The sequence below is a fragment of the Pygocentrus nattereri genome, chromosome 23 (genome assembly GCF_015220715.1).
Source record: "Pygocentrus nattereri isolate fPygNat1 chromosome 23, fPygNat1.pri, whole genome shotgun sequence".
NCBI lineage: Eukaryota > Metazoa > Chordata > Actinopteri > Characiformes > Serrasalmidae > Pygocentrus > Pygocentrus nattereri.
In genome coordinates this window covers 23,226,587-23,247,840 of record NC_051233.1, presented here as the reverse complement: position 1 = coordinate 23,247,840, position 21,254 = coordinate 23,226,587, and the positions used below count along the sequence as shown (strand labels likewise).

At 39.5% G+C, this 21,254-nt stretch overlaps 3 protein-coding genes across 4 annotated transcripts in view; 1 reads left to right on the top strand and 2 right to left on the bottom strand.

The window, feature by feature from the left end:
* The window catches only part of LOC108427286 (transmembrane protein 211), a 184,268-nt gene extending 176,367 nt beyond the window's left edge, over positions 1–7,901 (top strand). The window contains exon 3 of the mRNA XM_017697325.2: positions 7,384–7,901. Within this exon, the coding sequence (XP_017552814.1) occupies positions 7,384–7,610 (227 nt within the window). The 3' untranslated portion in view covers positions 7,611–7,901. The remainder of the gene's footprint in view (positions 1–7,383) is intronic.
* Positions 7,902–10,490: 2,589 nt separating this feature from the next.
* LOC108427279 (spermatogenesis-associated protein 22) lies at positions 10,491–14,887 on the bottom strand. The gene is made up of 8 exons (XM_017697302.2): positions 14,700–14,887; positions 14,420–14,508; positions 13,006–13,143; positions 12,665–12,842; positions 12,200–12,545; positions 11,861–11,987; positions 11,546–11,643; positions 10,491–10,907 (listed from the first exon to the last, which is right to left on the bottom strand). Exons 2-8 carry the CDS (start codon positions 14,454–14,456, stop codon positions 10,716–10,718), a joined length of 1,116 nt encoding a protein of 371 aa, XP_017552791.2. The 5' UTR covers positions 14,457–14,508; positions 14,700–14,887; the 3' UTR covers positions 10,491–10,715.
* An 813-nt stretch (positions 14,888–15,700) lies between these two features.
* c23h11orf54 (chromosome 23 C11orf54 homolog) lies at positions 15,701–20,972 on the bottom strand. 2 transcript variants are annotated; one of them, XM_017699121.2, is made up of 8 exons: positions 20,906–20,972; positions 19,966–20,064; positions 19,584–19,657; positions 19,038–19,139; positions 18,113–18,289; positions 17,150–17,299; positions 16,709–16,825; positions 15,701–15,993 (listed from the first exon to the last, which is right to left on the bottom strand). In XM_017699121.2, the coding sequence occupies exons 1-8, from the start codon at positions 20,970–20,972 to the stop codon at positions 15,823–15,825; spliced, it is 957 nt and encodes a 318-aa protein (XP_017554610.1). In that variant the 3' UTR covers positions 15,701–15,822. The 2 variants fall into 2 exon arrangements, with proteins under 2 accessions (XP_017554610.1, XP_037389620.1); XM_037533723.1 differs by lacking the exons at positions 19,584–19,657; positions 20,906–20,972 and having other exon boundaries at positions 15,823–15,993.
* Between the last annotated feature and the right edge of the window lie 282 nt (positions 20,973–21,254).

The following is a 21,254-nucleotide window of genomic DNA, read 5'->3' as shown; positions in this document are numbered from 1 at the left end:
GAAAAGTTTTCAGCTACTCATTTAAACAAACATGGGTCCTTAACTCATCTATCAATACACTTGGTGGTCCGTGGAGCAGCATTCACAGCATAATGACTTATAATGATGTAGCATGTAAAGGTAGAATTAAACTGTGAGGCAGTTCAATGTGTGTGTATTGAGTATTTTACCGCGGCTTGGAACGCATCTCAGCCAATCCAGTTTCAGGACTGGAACTATTTCTTTTATAAAAACAGTTCTAACATTCCAAAATCATTGCAGTTGAATTGTCACCTTCAGATCGATGCATCGTGATGATGCAGTGCATTTTCCACAGTCTGAGTCCATTTTTTTTTATAGTCAGCAGAGCTGGTCTAATGAAGTCATCATCTACAGTTAAACAGCAGGAGAAGAACCTTGGACTCAATTTGTGTGGTATCTGCTGCAGTCTAATTAACTCCAAATGCATTAGGGAATAGTTAGCCCCACTGCCACGGGCTTCTAGACAGGTCGGTAAATCAGGTCACTGTGTGACTGTGTACACAGCTGTCATGGGAATTGTGGGTAATGTAGTTTTACTAACCATTAAATTGCTCGGTTTGAGACATATTGGTTCAAGCTGGCTTAATATGGCAAGATAACAGGGGTTTATTAGGAAAACATTTGTAAATGTGCTATCACTGAATGAGTGAGACACACACACACATACACACCATCTTACGAAGTTACATTCCCCTCTGACCAATGAGACTCCGCGATGAGGCCTAGAATGGCACTGCAGAACTTGCAGAGCCTGCATGTGTATCTGGATTCTCACGTGTTTGTAGCTGTTGCGCTCAGCAGCATTAACACATTTTCACGCTTCAACGCCACCTCATCACACACTTCACACACACACACACCTCACTCAGCGCAGTAGAGGGTCAGCTTCCCGCTAGCTGCTCTTCACACCTGAGGGAAACTTATTGAATCATTCTCTCTCTCTCTCTCTCTCTCTCTCTCTATGCTGGGTGATTCTATGTGGTCTTTGTTCAGATGGTCATTCAGAGTTTCTCAAGCATGAACTGTACATTGAGAGCATTTTACAGGTCAATTCTCAAATGAATTTACAGAAAGAATGATTTATTGGCAGCGTGCTTGATGCAATGAGCTCTTCATACAGTAATACGTATATTTTAATTTAACTATTCTTACTCAAATGCATTCTTTCGTAGTAATAGCTGTAAACATAATGCTGAGTTTCTAGTTTAAAATGGTACATAACTGAGCTGGACTATGTAAATTAGGCATGTTGGAAACAACAATTATATCCAACAGAAAACTACATCCAATCTGTATTAACACCATGTCCTCTCACACATATACAAAAGAAATATTTCACATGAATAACACACCCTAAATATTTATCCGTATTTTCACAAAAACTGAATTGTATGCTACAACCTCTCATTAAGTCAAATGGGATTTCTGCCAGCATTTTTTTGCCAGTAAAGCTTGTCCATCTGTGGATCTGAACAAACACATTTGTGGCAGGGTGTGGATAGATCAATTATAATCACTGGTGCGATACATAGCATGCTATTACTGTAAATATGTACGATTTCTTTTTTTAGGCAACAGCTACCATTTTGCAACTGCTTACTGAGTGTTCACATGGAGACCCGCAGGCGCTCCTCAAACTTTCCTAAGTGTACAGAAGTTCGAAGAGTCAAGAAGACTTTCTTCTTGAGAAAAATGTGGAGAGATCAGAGGCTAAAACCGCATATGCTGTAGCGCAGAGGCGGATGAGTTTTTGACTGCTAATTAAACCTCATTACCCTCCTGCTCAGTAAGCTTGTGAAGTATTTACTCAGACAGCCATGGTGGAACTCCAATGCTGAGGTGGGTGTAAAGACAAGCTGTTAGTCTCCATTTGCCCTCTGAAATATTGAGCGTGTGTTTGTGTGTGTGCGTCTTCAGAAGGAAAGCATCAGGAATGATTTTTCACCCTTTGAACTCGCGCATTACTCATAACACACAGCTGCAGTGAGATGGAGATGTTGTTAGAGAGAAAGTGCGTGTGTGTGTGTGTGTGTGTGTGTGTAAAATGAATAGCAATAAAGACAGACTGAATGCCTGAAGGATATAGTTTATCAACAATGTGCACTCAGTGTATCGCTGTTGTCGGAGGAAACCCTCATATCTCCAAAATGGTTACTTTACAGGAGAAGGAAAAAACCTACTTTACTTTTAATGTAAATCAATGGAACCAGACTTCTGTCTAAGTCATTTTGGGCCGTTTTTGGTCCCTTCATCTTGAAATGTACATACAATGTAAAGGGTAACAGGCATTTTCAAATAATGTCAAAAACTGGAAAACGTCAAAAATGGAGATACAAGGTTTACTTCCGACAGCAGCGAAGTGTAACAATGCATGTTTTTGTTGGTATCCTTTAACACAAGCAAACAACAAGTGAATATTTTCACAGAGACAGCTAACATATAAAAATTTGAATGGCTTATAATGTTCAACGTGGTGTTTGTGTTACAGGAAGCCCTACCCTTCATTAAAAAAGCACCAATTGCCTTGCTAGTAAAGGCAGAACCAAGAAAATACCCCCATGTTATGGAGATATATGCATGCCTAGTTGCTGTACTAACCTGAAAATACATTATTTTTTGTTATTTGAGCCACAGTGACCAATTTTCTGTTTTTGTCTAATTTTAATGGTGATTTCAATTGTTTGTTTTAAATGTCAGCTTTGCTTTCAGTTCAGGGTTTAAGGTCCCTTTAAACAGATAGGTCTCTCATCTTGCGTGACTGCAAATTCCTGCCCAGAGGCATTGCCAATTACAAGGACTTTGGCATCTGTGCATTTCCAAAGAACCTTCTTTACCCCATTCTCCTCTAGTTCACTCTTCCGTCCATCAAACCACCCATTACCATCTTCTTCCCATCGCCACAGATGTGCAATAACCATAGTCCAGGTCGTGTGGACCACCCCATCACACCCAGGCCTATTGCAGTATGCATAAAGTCCTGCCATGCATGAATGAATGGGGAGTTTGAGGCCTAACACACTAGCACACTAATGTGCTTTACTGCCCTGCAGCTATTGTGGGGACAGCACTTTAAACTGACCATAATTGCGTTTTAACTGCGCTTCCGTAGCAGTAAGCCACTCTATTAGCGCTCTACCTGCCACCAAAGTGCGGCTTTCACTGTCCTTTCACTCCCCTGCTGCTGCATTGTGGGACAATCCCCTGCTTTTTCATTCAGAACACCTGTGTTTGCGAGAAAATGACATGGCAACTGGAGCGCTTAATGAAAATCGTTCTATCATAATAAAAGCTTTTCTCCTCTCATATTGTACACATTAACTGAGGATGTAGCATGTTGTATTTTACAATACTTGTCTGTGGCTAATGGCAGAAGCAACTCATAGGCAATTTGTGGAGTCAGTGCCAACATTACAAAAACATAATCCTTACTTAATATATTCATTAATGCCAGTGGTGGAATTGTGTTCCAAGGCAAACACCTGCTCTGTAAGCAGAGCTAAGATTTGGCAATGTACCATTACTAGAATCCAAATCAAAATAGAGACATTATCCTGTCCCATTGTGCTCTGTGAATACTCTGACAGTAGAAAAATAGCTTCCTTTACACCCTTTGTTTCATATCGACTATGAAAAATCACATGGTTCTCATCGTTTTCATCAAATTGAGTCCACATAGCACAGACTCAGCTGCATGCCATACTGACATTGACCTCAACACGTCTAATAAAAATATCATAATGAGTGGCAATGGGAAACTGATTGCAGTGGCCTTGAGAGGACTGATCTGAGATCAGCTGGACTGTAATGAGCTCTGTCAGACGGGGCAAGTTTGGAATGTTATTACACCATCCAGTGAATCCCATCATCATATCATTTGTCACTCTTGTGCAGTGTGGCTTATGGATGTGTGGTTAGCCAACCCTGCCGTGCAAGAAATGAGCTTTTGCTGCTCAGTATTCATGTATTTACTGAGGATATTAATATAAAAGATAACATAAATGTAGAACACACACTTAGGCTCTGTGCGGTTGCATATTCATGTTAAGCCAAAAACACAGACGTTAAATCAGAAGGTGGGGCTGGATTTGATTGTCAGATATGCGCTGCATTACTAAACATTTCACAATGACATTCAATCATTCAATCTGACACTGTTAGCAACGGCTTCGCCATTTGTGTGTGTTTGCTATTAGATTATTTTAACAAGCATGTCAAATACTGGGTCCCACCTTGAAAAAATACAATGAATAAAACAATGTTTTTTTGTTTTGTTTATATATGCATCTAGAAATCTAGAAATAATATATATGAAATTTATATGCATCTAGAAATCTAGAAATAATATATATGAAATTTATATGCATCTAGTAATCTAGAAATAATAACTTTTTTTTCTTCATTTTTTTTAACTTCTGCCACATCACAATTTGTTGCTTTCTACAGTTTACAACGAACCTATTAAAGTACAACTATTAAACCTATAAAAATAATACAAAACAAAACCTTTTAGAGCTCTAATTGATCTACTTATTATAAATATTCTGTTTATCTGTGTGAGAATTATGCCACTTAAATATTTATGGACATGGCTTGAGGCGGTTTTATGAGAATGACCCTATTGTTTGTACCAGAGCCAGTACTCGCGTTCTTTGTATTCACAGTCATGGAGTAAACTCTTTGTCCCTAACTCGGTGTACCTGTTTGACCCTGGATCTAAACTTAGCCAAATGAGACGTTTTCTGTATCTGCTAATGGTGGTAGTAAATCAAAGTCACAGCTCAATTCACAGCTGGACTGCGAGATTTGAGGTTTTCCATGAGGACAGATAGGGACTCAGTGCTGTTCCCAGGACGGTGCTGATAAAGCTGGGTATTATAACTCTGCAACAGGACATCTGTGAGAAGCAGGTCCCAGAACAGGTTAGATAAAGTGATGTATTACAGCTGCACAGCTGTGTGCCATCTCAGAGATCTCACACACACACGCCCTGTGGACTCTGGCTTTATCTGATCCAGACTACAGTTGCCCCCAGGTCTCCTTACTCGAGCTTCTGCAGACTCCAAGGCTTAAACACTTATGTGCTGGCAATGGGTTAACACTGCTGCCGTTATTCATAGTACACAAGGTATGCAGTTGTGGAATAATTTTAGTGTAGATCCTGACAAGACATCTGTTTATGTTGTTATTATTTATAGTACACATATAACTCAATAATTTATTGCAAAGTACCATTAGCATCCATTATCATTAGCATCTGCATGGTATGGATAAAATACTGCCATTTTTGCTAAATACTGTAACTGCAGTATATTGAAACACATACACTCACCGGCCACTTTTTTAGGTACATCTGTTCAGTTGCTTGTTAACACAAACAACTAATCAGCCAATCACATGGCCAAAACTCAATGCATTTAGGCATGTAGAGGTGGTCAAGACAACTTGCTGAAGTGCAGACCGAGCATCAGAATGGGGAAGAAAGGGGATTTAAATGACTTTGAACGTGGCGTGGTTGTTGGTGCCAGACGGGCTGGTCTGAGTATTTCAGAAACTGCTGATCTACTGGGATTTTCACGCACAACCATCTCTAGGGTTTACAGAGAATGGTCTGAAAAAGAGAAAATATCCAGTGAGCGGTCAGTTGTGTGGACGAAAATGCCTTGTTGATGTGAGAGGTGAATGGGCAGACTGGTTCGAGATGATAGGAAGGCAACAGTAACTCAAATAACCAACCAAAACCTGTGAGGAATGTTTCCAACACCTTGTTGAAAGTCTGTCACGAAGAATTAAGGCAGCTCTGAAGGCAAAAGGGGGTCCAACCGTTTACTAGCATGGTGTACCTAATAAAGTGGCCAGTGAGTGTATATAAAATGCAATATATTAATAAAGTGACATGGTTAAAGATTGGTCTGCATTGATTTGATCATAAATTATTTATGCTGATTACTGAATAACCGTGATTCATCACGCCCACAGATACGTTAATCTGGAACTGTGATTGGTAAAGTTTCTCTCAACACTGTGGGGAACAAACTGAATGGTTAGAGGGCTCATTTGCATATTGTAGGTTTCTATTATACATGTATAGCAAAGGTCAATATTGCAATAACGAATAACAAACAATGTACTGCGCAGCCAGAGTACCTTTGAGAGTACATTTCGTTTTACTACATGACCAAAATAGCATCCATAAGTGCTTTTAGTAATTCCCTCATTCAAGTCCTCAGTAGACTATGTTGGTACACAGCCAATACTGTTCCCTTAATTTATAGATCCAGAAAGAACGCGCTTTGATGGTTCTCCTTTTGCTGTCAGCTGTTGTGTTTTCGGAGAAGGTGCATAAAGGGGTCTCTCACTGTGTCTTTGTGTAAATGGCGGTTTGATAGAGAAGGTCATTATGGCATCATTAGCAGACAGGCTTTAAACTGTCAGACCCCACTGATAAACAGACCGGTCTACACAGACCTGAACTCTGGGTCTTCCCATCAGAGGAAGGAGGGAAAGAGGGCAGTGTGGAGGAGACGGATTAAGTAAAACCTCATAATATAAAGTTAATTAATGTCAGTGACTAATGTACAGCTCTTTCTGGCAGTTCCACTACTTTGATGTGTCTTACAAGTTAATTTTTAAATATAGTTGTCTGAGTATTCCTAGCTCATGCATAAGCTCATGCATAGCTACAGTACAGTAGTGCATAATCAATGACAAACCCAAACTGGTGATGTCTGAGAAGTCCGATGACGTGATGGCTGTCTCCAAATGGATTACTTCACTGTTGTAAAACACTCATTTAAAAAAGGGTTTCTTTTCTATCGTGAACTATACTTTTTTTTCCTTTAGCTTGGCAGCTAGCTTTTGTGTTCCGATCTACTGGATATTCTCCATGGTGCAGGTGGACAGAAAGCTGTGGATGTATTGAGAGAGGCTTAGCATGCTCTAACCACAAACTGTTAATGCTTCTGTTTACTACTGTGCAAGTACTCTACCACCACCAAGAGGATGCTGTATGCCACTACAGAATTCATTAAAGGGTCTCATACACAGTAGATCACTGCTGATACATGTAGTTATATTTTGTAAGTTATTGTGAAGGATGGTTACATAATGAACAGATTATAATATCATTTGCTATCATTTATAAATGCTTAGTGATAAGGAGATTAGCAAAAGATTTTTCTCAGTTCACAGATTTATTTTTTTTTGCTAAATCTCAAGACAACTTTCAGACAAACTCAAAAATTGTGTGTCCCAGAGTTTGAATAAGTTATCAACAATTTTTTAAAATGTACCTTCTTAGGTAGATTTGCCACTGAAGTAATTTCCAATTCTCTAATTCCAGCCCTGTTTTCTTCTTCTCTGCAGTGTTCATCATGGCATCTGGTCTGCTGGTGTATCCTTTTGGCCTAAACTCTAGCCTGGTCAAGTCATTCTGTGGAGACTCCGATATCTACTATGCCGGGGAGTGCCAGATAGGCTGGGGCTACATGCTGGCCATAGTGGGCGTGATGCTCACCCTATTCCTTCCCTTTTTTGCCAAGTATGCCCCCAAAGAGCAGCTTTCCCCCACCCCGCTGCCCACACTTTTATAAAGGCTCTGCCTTGGCGCATTGTATCTGCTCTTATCTTCAATTTTTCAATTCTAGGAAGCAGATCTGCATTTCCATATCTTTTGTTTTTGATGATGATGATGATGATAATGAAGCCACTTTGGAATAAGTGTGCCCAGAAGAGCCATTCTTTTCATTGTGTGATGTGCTACATTGTCTTCCCTCATTTGATAAGCTACGTCCATGTCGGGCATCCCTCATAGTGAAAAACATTTTCTGAAACCTCATTTGGGATTTGAAACGAAAACTGACGCCTCGCCTCGCCTCCCCCGACCCCCCCACCCCCCCCCCCCCCTTTAACGATAGATTAACCCATGTTCCAGGTCACATGAACTAAAATGGAAGATGATGCATCAAAGTTGGATTTTTCTTTGGTAATAAACACATCAAAATGGCAGACAAAACTGCACAAACAGTAAATTTAGCATTCTGAAATAGTCTCCGCATACAGGGCTTTTACCTAAGACAAGCCTACATGCAGAGAGTGTGAGGACAAGGAGAAGCATCCTGCCAAACATCAGGGATTATCTGGAACTTCAGAAGGAAAGCAAGGAATCCTCGTGTATCTTTCATGCAACACTGAGTAGTAGTTAACTAACCAGGATGAGCAAAATTATAGGAGAGAACATGGATTTACTGACTATGGAAGAATGCTTCTTTTGGCTACGCGAATGGAGCAAGCTGCTGAAAAGAACTGGATTTGGGATCTCAATGAAAAATCAAAATTCAACATTTTTAGAAGTTTTGCCATACATTCACTGCCTAATGCAGTCCTACAACTACCATCACTGTGGCTAATGGGCTAAGAGGGCAGAATAAGAAAAACTCCATCCATAAAATATTTCAGTTTCACAGATTGGTTTCCAGTAGTGTTTTTTCTATTTTGTTTTGTATCGTGGGTTGTGACTACTCAGTGGATCTCCAAGCAGCAGCGAGAAAATGGCTGATGTGGCTGCAGAGGCCATCATCGCTTCATTTCTTAATTAAACAATCCGTAAGGCTTCAGTACAGCCAGCCAATACAAGAAGTGACTATTCTTTGCCACTAAAACTGTGTTGTAATAGCGAATGACCCGAAATCTAAAACCCTGAAACCCGTGTATCCAAGGTTGCCCTTACTTCCTAAGCATTTCAACAGGAAGCTTACAGCTACAAGTAATGCTGTCTGTTTTGTACTTAAACCTTCCATTAAACTCAATATTCAGGATTATACAAGATCAGGAGAAAGGCAAAGAAATAAATACACCATAATTACAAAATTACATAAAGCTGGGCTTAATCAACACTAAGACACAAGATAAAAAAAACTTTCTGCCCTAACCAACTTGTGCCTTCTTACCATGACTAAAAAGACTTCAACACCTTTTATCAGGTTACTTACTTCTGCTGAAACTGTGGTTTTGTAAATGCTTCCTTGTTTATTTTCCACTGTGTTGTGCATTTCTGTATATGTCTTGGTTTGTTATAATTGCTAAGGGGATTATTTTGGTTGGAAATCAATCATACTGTAACTCCAGCAAGTTCACATTTAGCCTGTATGTGCTGATGCTTCAAAGATCTATAAAAACTAGAATGTAAAAGGGGATCAAAAAGGGCAAAATCATATAAAAGAACAACGATATGAATAAGGGAACAGAGCAGAAAAACGCTTCTGTGCTTAACTTATCAAGGCAAGTAAAATGGTCTTGTCTGTTGAAACACGTTTGTAAGTTAAACACATTGGGCCTCATTCACAAACCGTTCTTAATAAGAACTTAAAATTTCACAAATATTCTGACATTCACCAATGTTTTCTTATGTGGGATTTGTTCCTAGGGAAGGAGAGAATCTACGCACACTCAAGAGCTTGCAAATGATTCTGCAGTTTAAGAAAACGTCAATAATCTGACGCAGATTATTTTTCTTAGAACCTTTCTCAAGAAAAAAAACTTGGGACAATATTGGTGAATGAGGCCCAATGGGTTTTAGTTTGACTTAATTAAGAGACTGTGGCATATTACTGAAGCATTAACTCTGCACAAAAATACAGCAAAAAAGGAGATTGTTGGTGCTTGACAATTGTACCTGGCCCTCATTTCTCTATTTTCTGTTGGTGTCTTCATGTATAAAGTGTTCAGAATGGCAAAATGAGTATGATGAATTCTCAGCTAACTTCCCCTCTTCTGTCTGTCCTTACATTAATGTGATTAAGCATGCAGTGACATTTGACTCTGAACAAAGCCAACTGAACACATTTTTTCCCCCCAAAGCATAAGTGTATGCCTTTAAACCTTTGACGTTTTATGTTTTTTAAAATTTCCAAAACTTACAATGATTGCCTGTGTACGTTAACAGACTAATTTGAAAAGGCACTAATCAAATAACATCAAATAAGCCTTCTAAAGAGAAAACGTTATATGTAGTCATGCATATGTTCCCAAAAAGCTCATTATGCTGTAATTATATTAACCTTAGGCACAGTGATCCCTTTTGTCTGTAATAATGTATGTGAAATCTGATCACCCTAACAGATTCTGTAGATTAGCTGTACTGATTTTTCCATTGTGTGGTTTTGGCTGTAAATAATTATGTAAGATTGCTATTCATGCTACAAATGGTTGGTCCCCTTTTTGAAAGATATATTTTGAAATATTACCTCATTATTGTGTTTGTTTGAATCTTGACCCTAATGAAGACTTGCTGTTATGTGTATTCCCTTTGTAATAAAACGTTTCAATGTTTCATTAACGAAGACAACTGACATTTTTTTGTGTTCTCAGGATTAACATGGACCATGGGTTTAAGCTTTTATAATCTATTGTAAATAAGAATTATACAGTACTCGTTTTGAAATGCTAAATGAATATACCAATATGTGGTCAATTAAGACAAATTGTATTTAAAAACAACAAAAAAACAAAACAACTTCATGCTTCAACAAAAAACAAAACTGTATGCTGATTTGAGAGGAACTGTGTGTTGATTTTTGGTACTGCTTTATATGAACCTGTATAATATTCTTCATCTTTGAACTAATGAAACAAAGTCAACTTGTACATCGACTTAAAAATTCTCGTACTCAATCCTGTCCCTTCACTACCTCTTCGAATTACATTTCAGTAAGTGCCTGGACCACATTTCTCATCTCTGTGTCTGACGTCCTCACAGCCTCCTGGGCGTTTCTCTGCTCTGAGGAAGAAGCAGGCCGCACTGACACACATGTAAGAACGTTCGTGTGTCTATCATAGTTTCCTACGCAGCGATGCACCTGCCCACGAATCAGCCTAGGAAGCACCTGGTCCTGTAAGGCACAGAATACAGAAAGATAAAGAAACACAGGGCTGAGGACAAAGGTGACAAGATAACTAACCTTGAACTGAATTAGTTAAGCATTTAACCAGGAAACCTAGCTTTAAAACATCCCCTAGGTAATGTGAGTGAGCCAATTATCTTGGTTTGGAGCAACTAATAATATCAGGTCATTAATAAAACATGTTTGCATGATTGATAATCAATGCCTTTTGAAACTTAATTATACCTGTGAAAAGGAAAGTGTTGCAGACACATCAGTTCCTATTACATCAACTCTAGCTTGCTGTGCTGTCATGCAGATAAAATGTAGCTGTGCCAATTTCACATTGATTTATTCCAGCTCTGAACAGAGAACTACAGTGTGAAGAGCAGACACACTGAGGGCAACAAGCACAAGTGAACTCATACAGCGTTGATCATGGGCTCGATCTAGACATCTTTTTGAACAGTGCCCTTTGACCCTTCTCAGACATTAAGGCATTACAAATGTGAATTATTTTATCCTGGATCACATAAAAGTGATTAATAGACCACTTAATAACAACTGTACGTGTGCTGTTGCAGAATGATGTTATGAGCAATCACTGCGGTTCTTGTAGGAACTGTAGCTTGAGGAACTGGACTCACATTTTCATAGTATACACAAGGCACCACATCTTTTCCATCCCGCATAAGGAAGTTCTTAGCACCATATTTTCCAACAGTGACTGCAGAGTCAAGAGTGGCTGTAACAGCAGACAAGATTGATTGACCACAGCGGACTAGTACTGAAAAAGATGCTTCATCATAGCTTGAATTAAAGCTTACTTCGCAAAGGTCCACTATGTTACAAATGATCCATCTAGCATGTCAGTTCCTATATTTACCTTATGTGCTTTGCAGGACTGATAGGTCAGAGCACAGGAGACAAATCAAATCTACTATCAAATCATGGATACTTACCAAAAATCTCAAACAACATAGGCACTTTGTCGTTGAACTGGCTCCAATGTTTCATGCCCTCAATGACAGCTGTGAGGATTCGCAGGGATTTCTTAATTGCTGGCTTTGTTTCCAGCCTTGAAGACTTCTAGAGTGAACAACGATGACATGCAGAAATGCTTATGTCTCAGAACATAATACAGTATGTAGCTGAGGTGCTGAATATAGCATAAATAAATGGGTTATACAATTCTGTCATTACTATTGCACATTAGTACGTAGACTATAATTTATTAATGGTTGCCTATTGTAGAATGGAACAATACATGACTTCAATCTACTTTAGTCAAAATGGTCTACCTGCTGCTGTAAATTGCTCTCAGTTCCTGAAGTGCCAAATGTATCCTCAACCCACATTCCACCAGTCGTATGGCCAACAGTTTTGAACTTCCAATGGGCGTTCTGATGAGCCCCAGCTCCCTGGCTGCATGTTGGAGCAGACAGAACTTGCTGAGGGGTAAAAGACACTCTGGCTGAATTTGTCTGACTGGTGAAAGACTGTTGCTTCATGGGTTGCTTGCCAATGAATGGTCTAGGATGGGCCTGACTGGTTCCACTGGCATTCGGAAATCCATCCTGTCTGAAGCCTTGAGTCGTTGCCATGGAATCCTGTTTACCTTGAGGTCTCTGTGGCCCTGTCTGTGACCTGAAAGTACAAAGTCTATTGCAGTGGAGAAGTGGCATTTTGTCTCGGTTCACATTTTTTTACTTTATCATGCAGAAACAAACGTTATAATGGCTGACATCACGTAGATTAGCTTGTACCTAGCATAGGGAGGTTTATATGGGTGAGGTATAGGTGTATATCCCTGTCCTGTTGTGCCAGAAGAAGTAGTGGGCCAAGCCTTTTTTGGCTCAGGTTGTGGATTAGCTTGCTGATTCCATTCATGTCTCTGGGCTAAAGGTGGACGATTTGTTGATGCCTGACCATACCCTATGCTACCTATACAAAAGCAACAAATTGTACTGTTTCTTTTTCTTGGAAAAATGTATATGAAATACAATATGTGTGTTAAAAATGTATTTTTCTGTTGGAGGAGACAGCTACATGTAGTAACCATGCTCATTTTAAACTGTTAATACCTGATATTAATTAGGGAGCTTACCGGCTGAATGAGAGCCTGAAGTTAGGTTGTGCGTTTGCATGAAATCACCACCAGGGTACATTTTATTCTCAGAGGGTCTGGACGTCAAAGGCAATCTGCTCCTTTTCTTTTGATTAAATAATGGTACAGACAGACAGCCTGTACATAAACACAGAAACAGCATTAGAGGTTTAAGCTATTTCCCATCAATAACGGTTTACAAAAATACATTTGAATCTGCAGACTGCAAACGCAAAACTCCAAGTAAGTTAATGTCCAACAGTGTAAAAGAGAAAATAAAAAATGGGGGAAAAAAACTGTCACTTAATTAGGTGTTAATTAGTGTTATTGTGCTTTATCAGTTCCACATACTATATTAGTGCATTATGTTGGACCTCAATTATAGACTGTAGTACAACTTGTTTTCTGCATAATTTGTTTGCTCCTTTTTACCCCGTTAATCAAAGATCAGCACCACCACTGAGCAGGTATTGTTCGGGTGGCGGATCATTCTCCAGACTGTAGTGACAATGCATCCCGACACCCCTGTGCCCTGCACTGATTGCTGCCCACATACCACCCTTTTCCAGCCTAACGTGTCTCTCATAAACATGCATGAAATGCAAATCTCACAGCTGTTTATGTATTCATTAAACCACTGGAGAGATCTGAAACAATTGTGACTAGTAAGAATTAGAATTGTAGACCTGTCACACTACATAACTTCACTGAAGACGCTGTAAAGCTATTCTGACTAGTATTAACTTTATCTTATTTTTAATTATTACTTGTTCTAATGAAATTAATACTACTCAAACTGTACATTTTTACAGATGTTTCTTACAGAGTTAAAGTTATTACTAGTCAAAGCTGCATTTTGACTAGTTATAAATCTACAATTAGATATCTATTATATTTACTAATCATAAGTGAATTCTAGATATCTAGAACTGCATTTTAGAAATTAAATCTATAGATATCTCTACTGCATATTATAACTAGTCATAAATAAACGAAAGATATCTTGAACTAGTATTTCTCCTAGCTTACTAATAAAAGCAGAGTTACAACTTCCATGGCTAGTGTCATTTTAGACCAGGCAAGGCAAACTGGTGACCTTCCGACTGGCGACTTTCTTCGGTGTTTAAAAACTCCAACAGCACTGCTGTGTCCTGTCAGTGTCACTGCATTGCTAAGAATATTCCACCGGCCAAGTAACCCCTGCTCAGTAGCGGCCCTGACCACAGATCCACGGAATAGTCTCTCTAACGAATTACTCAGGGAAACAGATGAACTACAACCTGTAATTGTAGAACTATAAACTGTAACTGCAGGAGTGGGCCTGATAAACTGGACAGTGAATCAAAACACACAGTAGCGCTAGGTGGTCAGTGACCTTACAGCAGTTCTGGGTGGTTATTTTAACCTAACTTACCTGCCGTTGGCCTCGGCTGGTAATCGGTTCTCTTCATGGTAGTTTGGTAGCTAACGTTAACCTAGCTAGCTTTTCTCCACGACGATAACCTTAAAATGCAGTAGCGTGAAAAGCAGTGAGCTATAACGCACACATTACCTGCTCGGCTTAGAGGAGCAGCATTAGAGTTTAAGTAGCAGCAAATTTCCAGTAACGTTAACCTACTGAAAGTAAGCCGTTACCTACCTACTACAAACCGGCTAGCTAAGCTAGCTGCGCTAACAAAGGTAATGTTACTTACAGCACTGACGGACGGGGAGTTTGACTGCGTGACGATTAGCGGGACAGACAGATTCAGGTTCCGTTGAACGTCAAATATACATTTCAACGAAACTTTATAAAACTGTGGAAATGACGAGGAAACCTCAGGCAACAGAGCGCTACGGTTAGCTTAGCCACCCCGTTAGCAGCTCTCTCGCTGTGCTTCGCGAGCCGTATTTGCTTCGTTTTGCGCGGGAAAACAAATGACTGAGGCGAGGCTGCACGCATAGTACACGTCTAATTCAGGCTTAGTAAGTAATTATTATGAAGTACTAAGTGGTAATTATGAGAGTGAATCTTATGAAATCTAAATCATAATTATGAGACAGAATCTCATTATTACGAGAGAAGTCATAATCATAAAAACATTATTATTATGTTTATTGCCAGAATAATCAAGAAAAATTCTGGACTGGCAGTCTATGTCTACGTAGTCTACGTAGAGTACTGTGGGGGGAAAAAATCTTAGGCACCTGAGAAAATTCTATTTTAAAAACTTAGTCTGGTCGGTGAGCATTTCAACAGTAATATTAGAATGAAAAAATAATACAAAAAGTATGTGTTATGAGTCAATGTGTGCGCTTAACCATTTCCAAACCTCTCCTCGAGGATGCACAGTATTATTTGTAGGTATCACCCAGTACCTGGTTTGGCTAATCAATGCTTCATTAAATAAAATGAGGTGTGCTAATGATGGAATTCAATAAATCCATGTGATGGATGGGAACCTTGAAGGCAAATCCAGAGCCAGGCATTGTTCTTCTAACTAGTTTCCAAGAGAAGTACATTTTTGAAGAAAGAAGTGAGGGAAGGGGAAAAAAAAACAAACAAAACCTTGCTTGGCAGTGCATTAAGTGTGCATTAACACATTTCTCCAGACACACTGTCTTAATTTGTTCAGGTGTCCAAGACTTTTGCACAGTTCTGTATATTCTTAATAATTAATTAGGTGTATTTAAAAAGAAACTCAATTAAACCACACTTAATCATCTATCTTTATTTGAATACAAGTGCAAATGTTACAAGCTCATGGTCTAGGTTTCATGATTCATTAATAAATGGTCATTGTGAAACTGTAAAAGAATTGTTTGATAATACATTCACTATCTGCCCACAGTGTGGGTCTCTGTTGGCCGGTCAATGCGATAAATGAACTCTGCAGGCAGAAAGTATCCCAGGTATTCCACCGTGTTTGGTGTGGTGTCTATGTAATAGTGGCCTCCCTCACCATGATGGCTGAAGCCATGGGTGTGCTCCAGCCTCAAATCCAAACCCTGTTGAAAAACAAATGGGCAGTGACTAGAGGCAGGTAGAAGCAAGTTACAGTCAACAAGTTCCATGTACTCAAGTAAAATGTTGGAAAGGGTTGGCTGGGGCTGTTTTAGTTTAAAGATGAGACAACTAATTACAAAACAGACGATTCTGATCCTAAAATCTCGAGTCACGTTTGAAGCTGCTGTAAAATACCCGATATACGCACACTTATGACCTCCTCGCAGCAGCTGAAATCTGTGTTATTGTGTGACATCACAAAAAATCTGTGCTGTAACGTTAAATGCAATGCAAGTTTGAATCTAATGCTGCTCACATGGACCAGAGAGCGTACTGGAAGTAAGAACCCTTTTTTTTTGTTTAAACTGAAGGGCTCACAACGTGTCGTCTTAACTAGAACTAGGCTAGTCAGTTAGCTAACAGGCTAAAAGATAGCAAACATGGTGAACAACTCCATTATGACTACCATAGCCTTGAACTGAATTACTCATGATTCACATAAAACAATACATGATGTACAGGCAATATAGAAGCCTAAAGAATGTCACCTGAATGGCTTACATACTTCAAATGTTTGTGTTTCACCCAAGAAATAAACCCATTACTAATTACTTACTAACTTCCAAACAAATGAAGTATGCTGGTTTAAGGTTAAATAGGCTTATGGGTGTTGATCAGACAATAGTCAAAAATGGGAAAGTTAACAGTGATGCTCACTGGATCTCTGGAGACCATGACAGACTGACAGATGAGGGGAGCACTGACTTCAAAGTGCTTCAACCAGTTGTTCACATCTTCATCAGTATTCAGGGGGCACGAGGAGAACTCTCGTGGCTACAATTAAAAGACGGAAAGAACTGTGGTTACCAAACAATTTACACACACACTCTTTTTGCAGTAAAAAAGGCATTCTTCAATGAGACTTCTCAGTCTAAAGATCTGGGTTAACCTCTAGGTATAAGAGGCCACCCCATGCTAATTAGCAAGGCCTTCAACACTGATCTCCACAGAGCCGAGACCTCAAGATCGGAGTTTGCCCCAGATACTCAATCAAAATATATTCTCCAACTTTATCTTCTAACTATGCTCAGAAACTTGAACTTTGCAATGTGTTAATTTAAATGTTTTGCCCAAACGTTTCAGGTCATTTTTCTTTACCATGATGTGAATCTTGGCCTTGCCCTTCTGGATGATGAAGGTCCCCCCAAGAGCCAGGGCTTTATCACCATAGTGCTCCTCCATAGTTTTCCTCATGCAGCTCACAAGACTCTCGTCTCCTGTCCTCCTGCTGGCTTTCACCTCAATGACCTGTGACCGAACAGTTTTTTTTTTACCACTAGTTACCAATTCAGGTCTGAACTATAGTTATTCATTCACTCTGCAATCAAAGGTCAGAATTCCTCATGATGGACAGGTAGATATCTTGTTAGTTTAACAAGTGAATGTGAAATATCTGAACTGTTACCCATACAGTGAACTTCCACCTTCAAATATCCAGCTGGATTTTGCCATGGGAATGCTGTTTAGAACAGTGAACACTACCCCTGGTTCAGAAGAGATATCTTTCTGTGGAGTCCATCATCTACCACACTCACTTCAGCCAATATGACTTCACAAGTCCTTGTTTGGCTGATACAGAGGTTTTTGGGTGGGGTGCAGCATTGGGTGCAGGTTGGAATTAAGCAGGTCTCCAGGAACAGGTTTGGTGACCACTGGTTTAGTCTTTATACTTGTTTCTCCATACTTCCACCATGATGTGTGCTATGCAAAGTACTGATCCATTTTTTTACCAGTTGATTGTTTTATTTGAACCAGTCACATAAGTTATCTGATAAGGTGTATTAATAACAAAATAAGAGAATGTGTTTAACTGCAACCGAGAGCAAAACTGTTTTGCTGTATAAGCATGCTCAGAAGTATATTGTTAGGATGGCAAAATGTCCAGTATTTGAAGATGTTTGATCACACAGCCATTATGCCATACAATTAAATACAAAACAAAAATATGCCGTAAGGATGTAAAATGTGCACTTTGTTTCATAAGGTCAGTAACGGTGCCGATACTGATCTACCTTATCTGATCAGCATACCGCTAATGTCTGCCTCTGGTTTTTCCTTTACCTTCCCAGGTTTACCCTCACATGCATAAAGGTTCGCTAGTATCCCGAAGTCACAGTCATGGAAACGGTCACTGTATTTCTCCTGCAGACATTTCCCATCCACTGGGTTGATGGAGGACATGTAGCTGGCATTAATGGCAGATCTGCTGTCCAACTCTGTGAGCACCAGAGGCATCAACTGTGAAAAGTAACAGAGTAAATCAGTGAGTAAGAGACTCACAGCAGTCGAAATTTATGCAATTTTAAACTGCACCACTGATACAGTCCTCTCCTTCTCTGTTTAATAAGCTGTTAGGCTACAATAGTGTAAATTTTCCACCATCTCTGCTGAGAGTTTCCCCAGAATACAACCTACTGTCTGTAGAAAATTCTCTGCATTTTCCATACAGCTTAAATTCCCTTGATGGGTCACATGAGTTATAAAGTTAAATTCCAGAGTGCATCTGCTATACTGACTGAAAACACCCTGAACATTTACTTGTGTACTTGCAGCAGTCTGAAGTTTCTCCAGCACAGGGTGCTATTAGAACACAATTCACCATCACCAGCAGTTATAAAAGTCATTTAGTAATTCAAGAATTTGAAGGGGTTTATTTCTTCCAGTGCTGGTGTGACAGGCATTACCAAGGTGAAACTTGAGAAAGTTTATTTGAGCCAAACCAGTCTGTGCATTTTATGGATGTTAACTACATCTGTAGCACTCAAAAACACTTGTAAAGCCCAGTGCCTATGAGCAAGTATAATAACTATGAGTCAGTATAATATAAAATTGGAGCCGACAAATCAAGTTATTTAACTGAACTGAATGAATATATATAAAAACCCATTCAACCTAAAGTTATGTACAGCGTTAGTTCATATACCCCTATGAACTGCAGAAAGCATTGTGAGATGGTAATGTAGGTTGTGATGGAAAAGGTTTTTACCTCTGCGTTCATTCCAACAGCCTTGGATGAAACAGCACCAGCACCAAGTATAAATGCCCCAGGCAGCTCCAACTCCTTGGACACAGTGTTCATGTTATACACCTTGAGGGGACATCAAATATACAATCATTTCTTAACTCTTTACATTATGAAGAGCCAATACTTAGGGGTGGGCAAAACAGCAAAAACAGCACAGAATTTCAGGATACATAATCTCATAATATTTACTTTTTCTGACATCTGATAAGTTAGAACAGGCAAAAAACAACCTGTACTGCCCAAAAAGTAAAAATTCTACCAAAACGATGAGTACAAATGTTTTACATTCAACACTTCACACAAATGTACAGCAATAATTCCAATTAAAAAGGACAATTTTCCCTTCATAATGAACATGTAGTTGGGCAGTTTTCTACTACTAATGATATCCATACACTCAGAGAAACATACTGTGATGTAATTCATCAAAATAATGATAAATACTGCCCCTCCCCAACAATAGTACAATAGCCTAAATCAATATTGAACATTATTAGGCTAAATGACCTTGTCCATGTGGACCACAGGTACCAAGTAGGGGACACCACCAACATCGGTAATGCGAGGTTTACCACAAAGCCCTTTGGAAGAAGAGAGGAAAGACAGCCAGGGTCATAGTAGGATGGAGAAGTAGGGTGTATTCAAGTAACATGGAACAATGTGTTTAGTAATGATGGCACAGTATTGGCAATGAATGATAAATCAATCTTTATCGGTTTCCCCACTGAATTTATTTCTGTAGTTTGATTTACAGCATCCTATTTTACTATTTAGAAAGTATAAGTGCACCTTAAGTGAACCATAAAGCTGAACTCAGTCCAATGTTGAAAACGGCTACATTAATGCAGAGTTCAGTTAGTTTTCCCCTGTGGTGTGGTTTTCTACATACCTTTAACAGGAAACTGGAAGGGTTCTTGTGTGAGATCTGGGCACTCAGCCACACAAACTTTGGCTTCTTCAAAATTCTTCCTCAGTCCTTTTTCTAGCACTGTTGCAGAAAAATGATTACTTAAAGGGGAATTCCACCAAATTTTACAATTTCTGAATTATCCAGTCTGTGAGATGTAAACAGAGTCATTCAGAGAGGTCTGATGGGAGATGGTTCATTGTAGAGAAACAGAGACTCAGTGGTGGTGACAGGAACCAGGGTTTGAGAAGTCTACAACACAAATATAGCCATTTTATTGACTATCCCAAACCACCAGTGACCCTAGATGTGTCTGAGTTTTATATGTAAATGTTGTTGATGGTAAAATAATCATGAATCTGTAGAAAAAAAATTGTTTGGGGACTATTTTGCCTTACAATGCACTTCATGTATCCATCCAGTATAAATGGATGGACTTCAGTTGATTAAAATACATGTTGAGATAGCACTTTACCACGACACGATGTGCCAGACATCTGAAAGTGTACATCTAACCCTTTCATGCAATATCTCTCTGTGTGGGACTTCTCAGAGGCTTTAAACTCTTCGGATGTCCGGTTGTTGTCCCCACCACTGTGAACAACGCTGACTCTGCAAGTTTCTCTAGAACAGAGCATTTCACACCAAACCACTCTGAAAGACTTTGTTTACAGTTCAACCACTTGATTATTTAGAAAAATCGGTGGAGTTGCCCTTTAACACTGTAAAAACTACAAATATACTGACATTAAATCACAGCTGACAAGTGGAGGTCAGACAGGGTCCAAGCCCAAAGTACAGTTTAACCGAAGACCTCAGTGTGGGATGTTGAACTTCGGTCCGAGGACACATTAAGCTCAATACCCTGATTTGCGGCGACTTCCTCCTTTCTGCATTGGAAAACATGCACACGAGCCCTTACCCTGACATAACTCCTCCAGAGTGGGAACATGTAACTGGAACTTCTCGGTCTTGCTCCCGTCCGCCATCCTTCAGTCAGCACCGCTAACGCTGCTCTATAGACTGATCACGTGCCCCGGGGCTTGACAAGGACCGACACGGGCCGCGTTCACTGAGTCTGAGATTCATGAGTAGGAAACGTTTTCAACTGGACTGGACGTGGCTTGAGACTTTATACAAAGTTTTTGCACATTTCTGCTCACTGCTACGCAGCTGGAGTTTCAGATGGGGCTGAAAACAAGATAAAAACTCAAAGCATTAGCACGCCATCTGGAGCTAAATGAAAGTTTGAATTGTTTTATGATGTTTTT

Excerpts from the sequence above, each read along its gene's own strand:
- c23h11orf54 (XM_017699121.2), bottom strand. The coding sequence starts at position 20,972 with ATGGCGGACGGGAGCAAGACCGAGAAGTTCCAGTTACATGTTCCCACT. Across the intron at positions 19,140-19,583 it reads CTGTGGTCCACATGGACAAG|GTGTATAACATGAACACTGT; the intron begins GTCATTTAGCCT and ends TGTCCCCTCAAG. Across the intron at positions 15,994-16,708 it reads TCATGGTCTCCAGAGATCCA|GGTTTGGATTTGAGGCTGGA; the intron begins GTGAGCATCACT and ends GTTTTTCAACAG.
- LOC108427279 (XM_017697302.2), bottom strand. The coding sequence starts at position 14,456 with ATGAAGAGAACCGATTACCAGCCGAGGCCAACGGCAG. Across the intron at positions 13,144-14,419 it reads CCAGCCGAGGCCAACGGCAG|GCTGTCTGTCTGTACCATTA; the intron begins GTAAGTTAGGTT and ends GTTTATGTACAG. Across the intron at positions 12,546-12,664 it reads TATAAACCTCCCTATGCTAG|GTCACAGACAGGGCCACAGA; the intron begins GTACAAGCTAAT and ends TTGTACTTTCAG.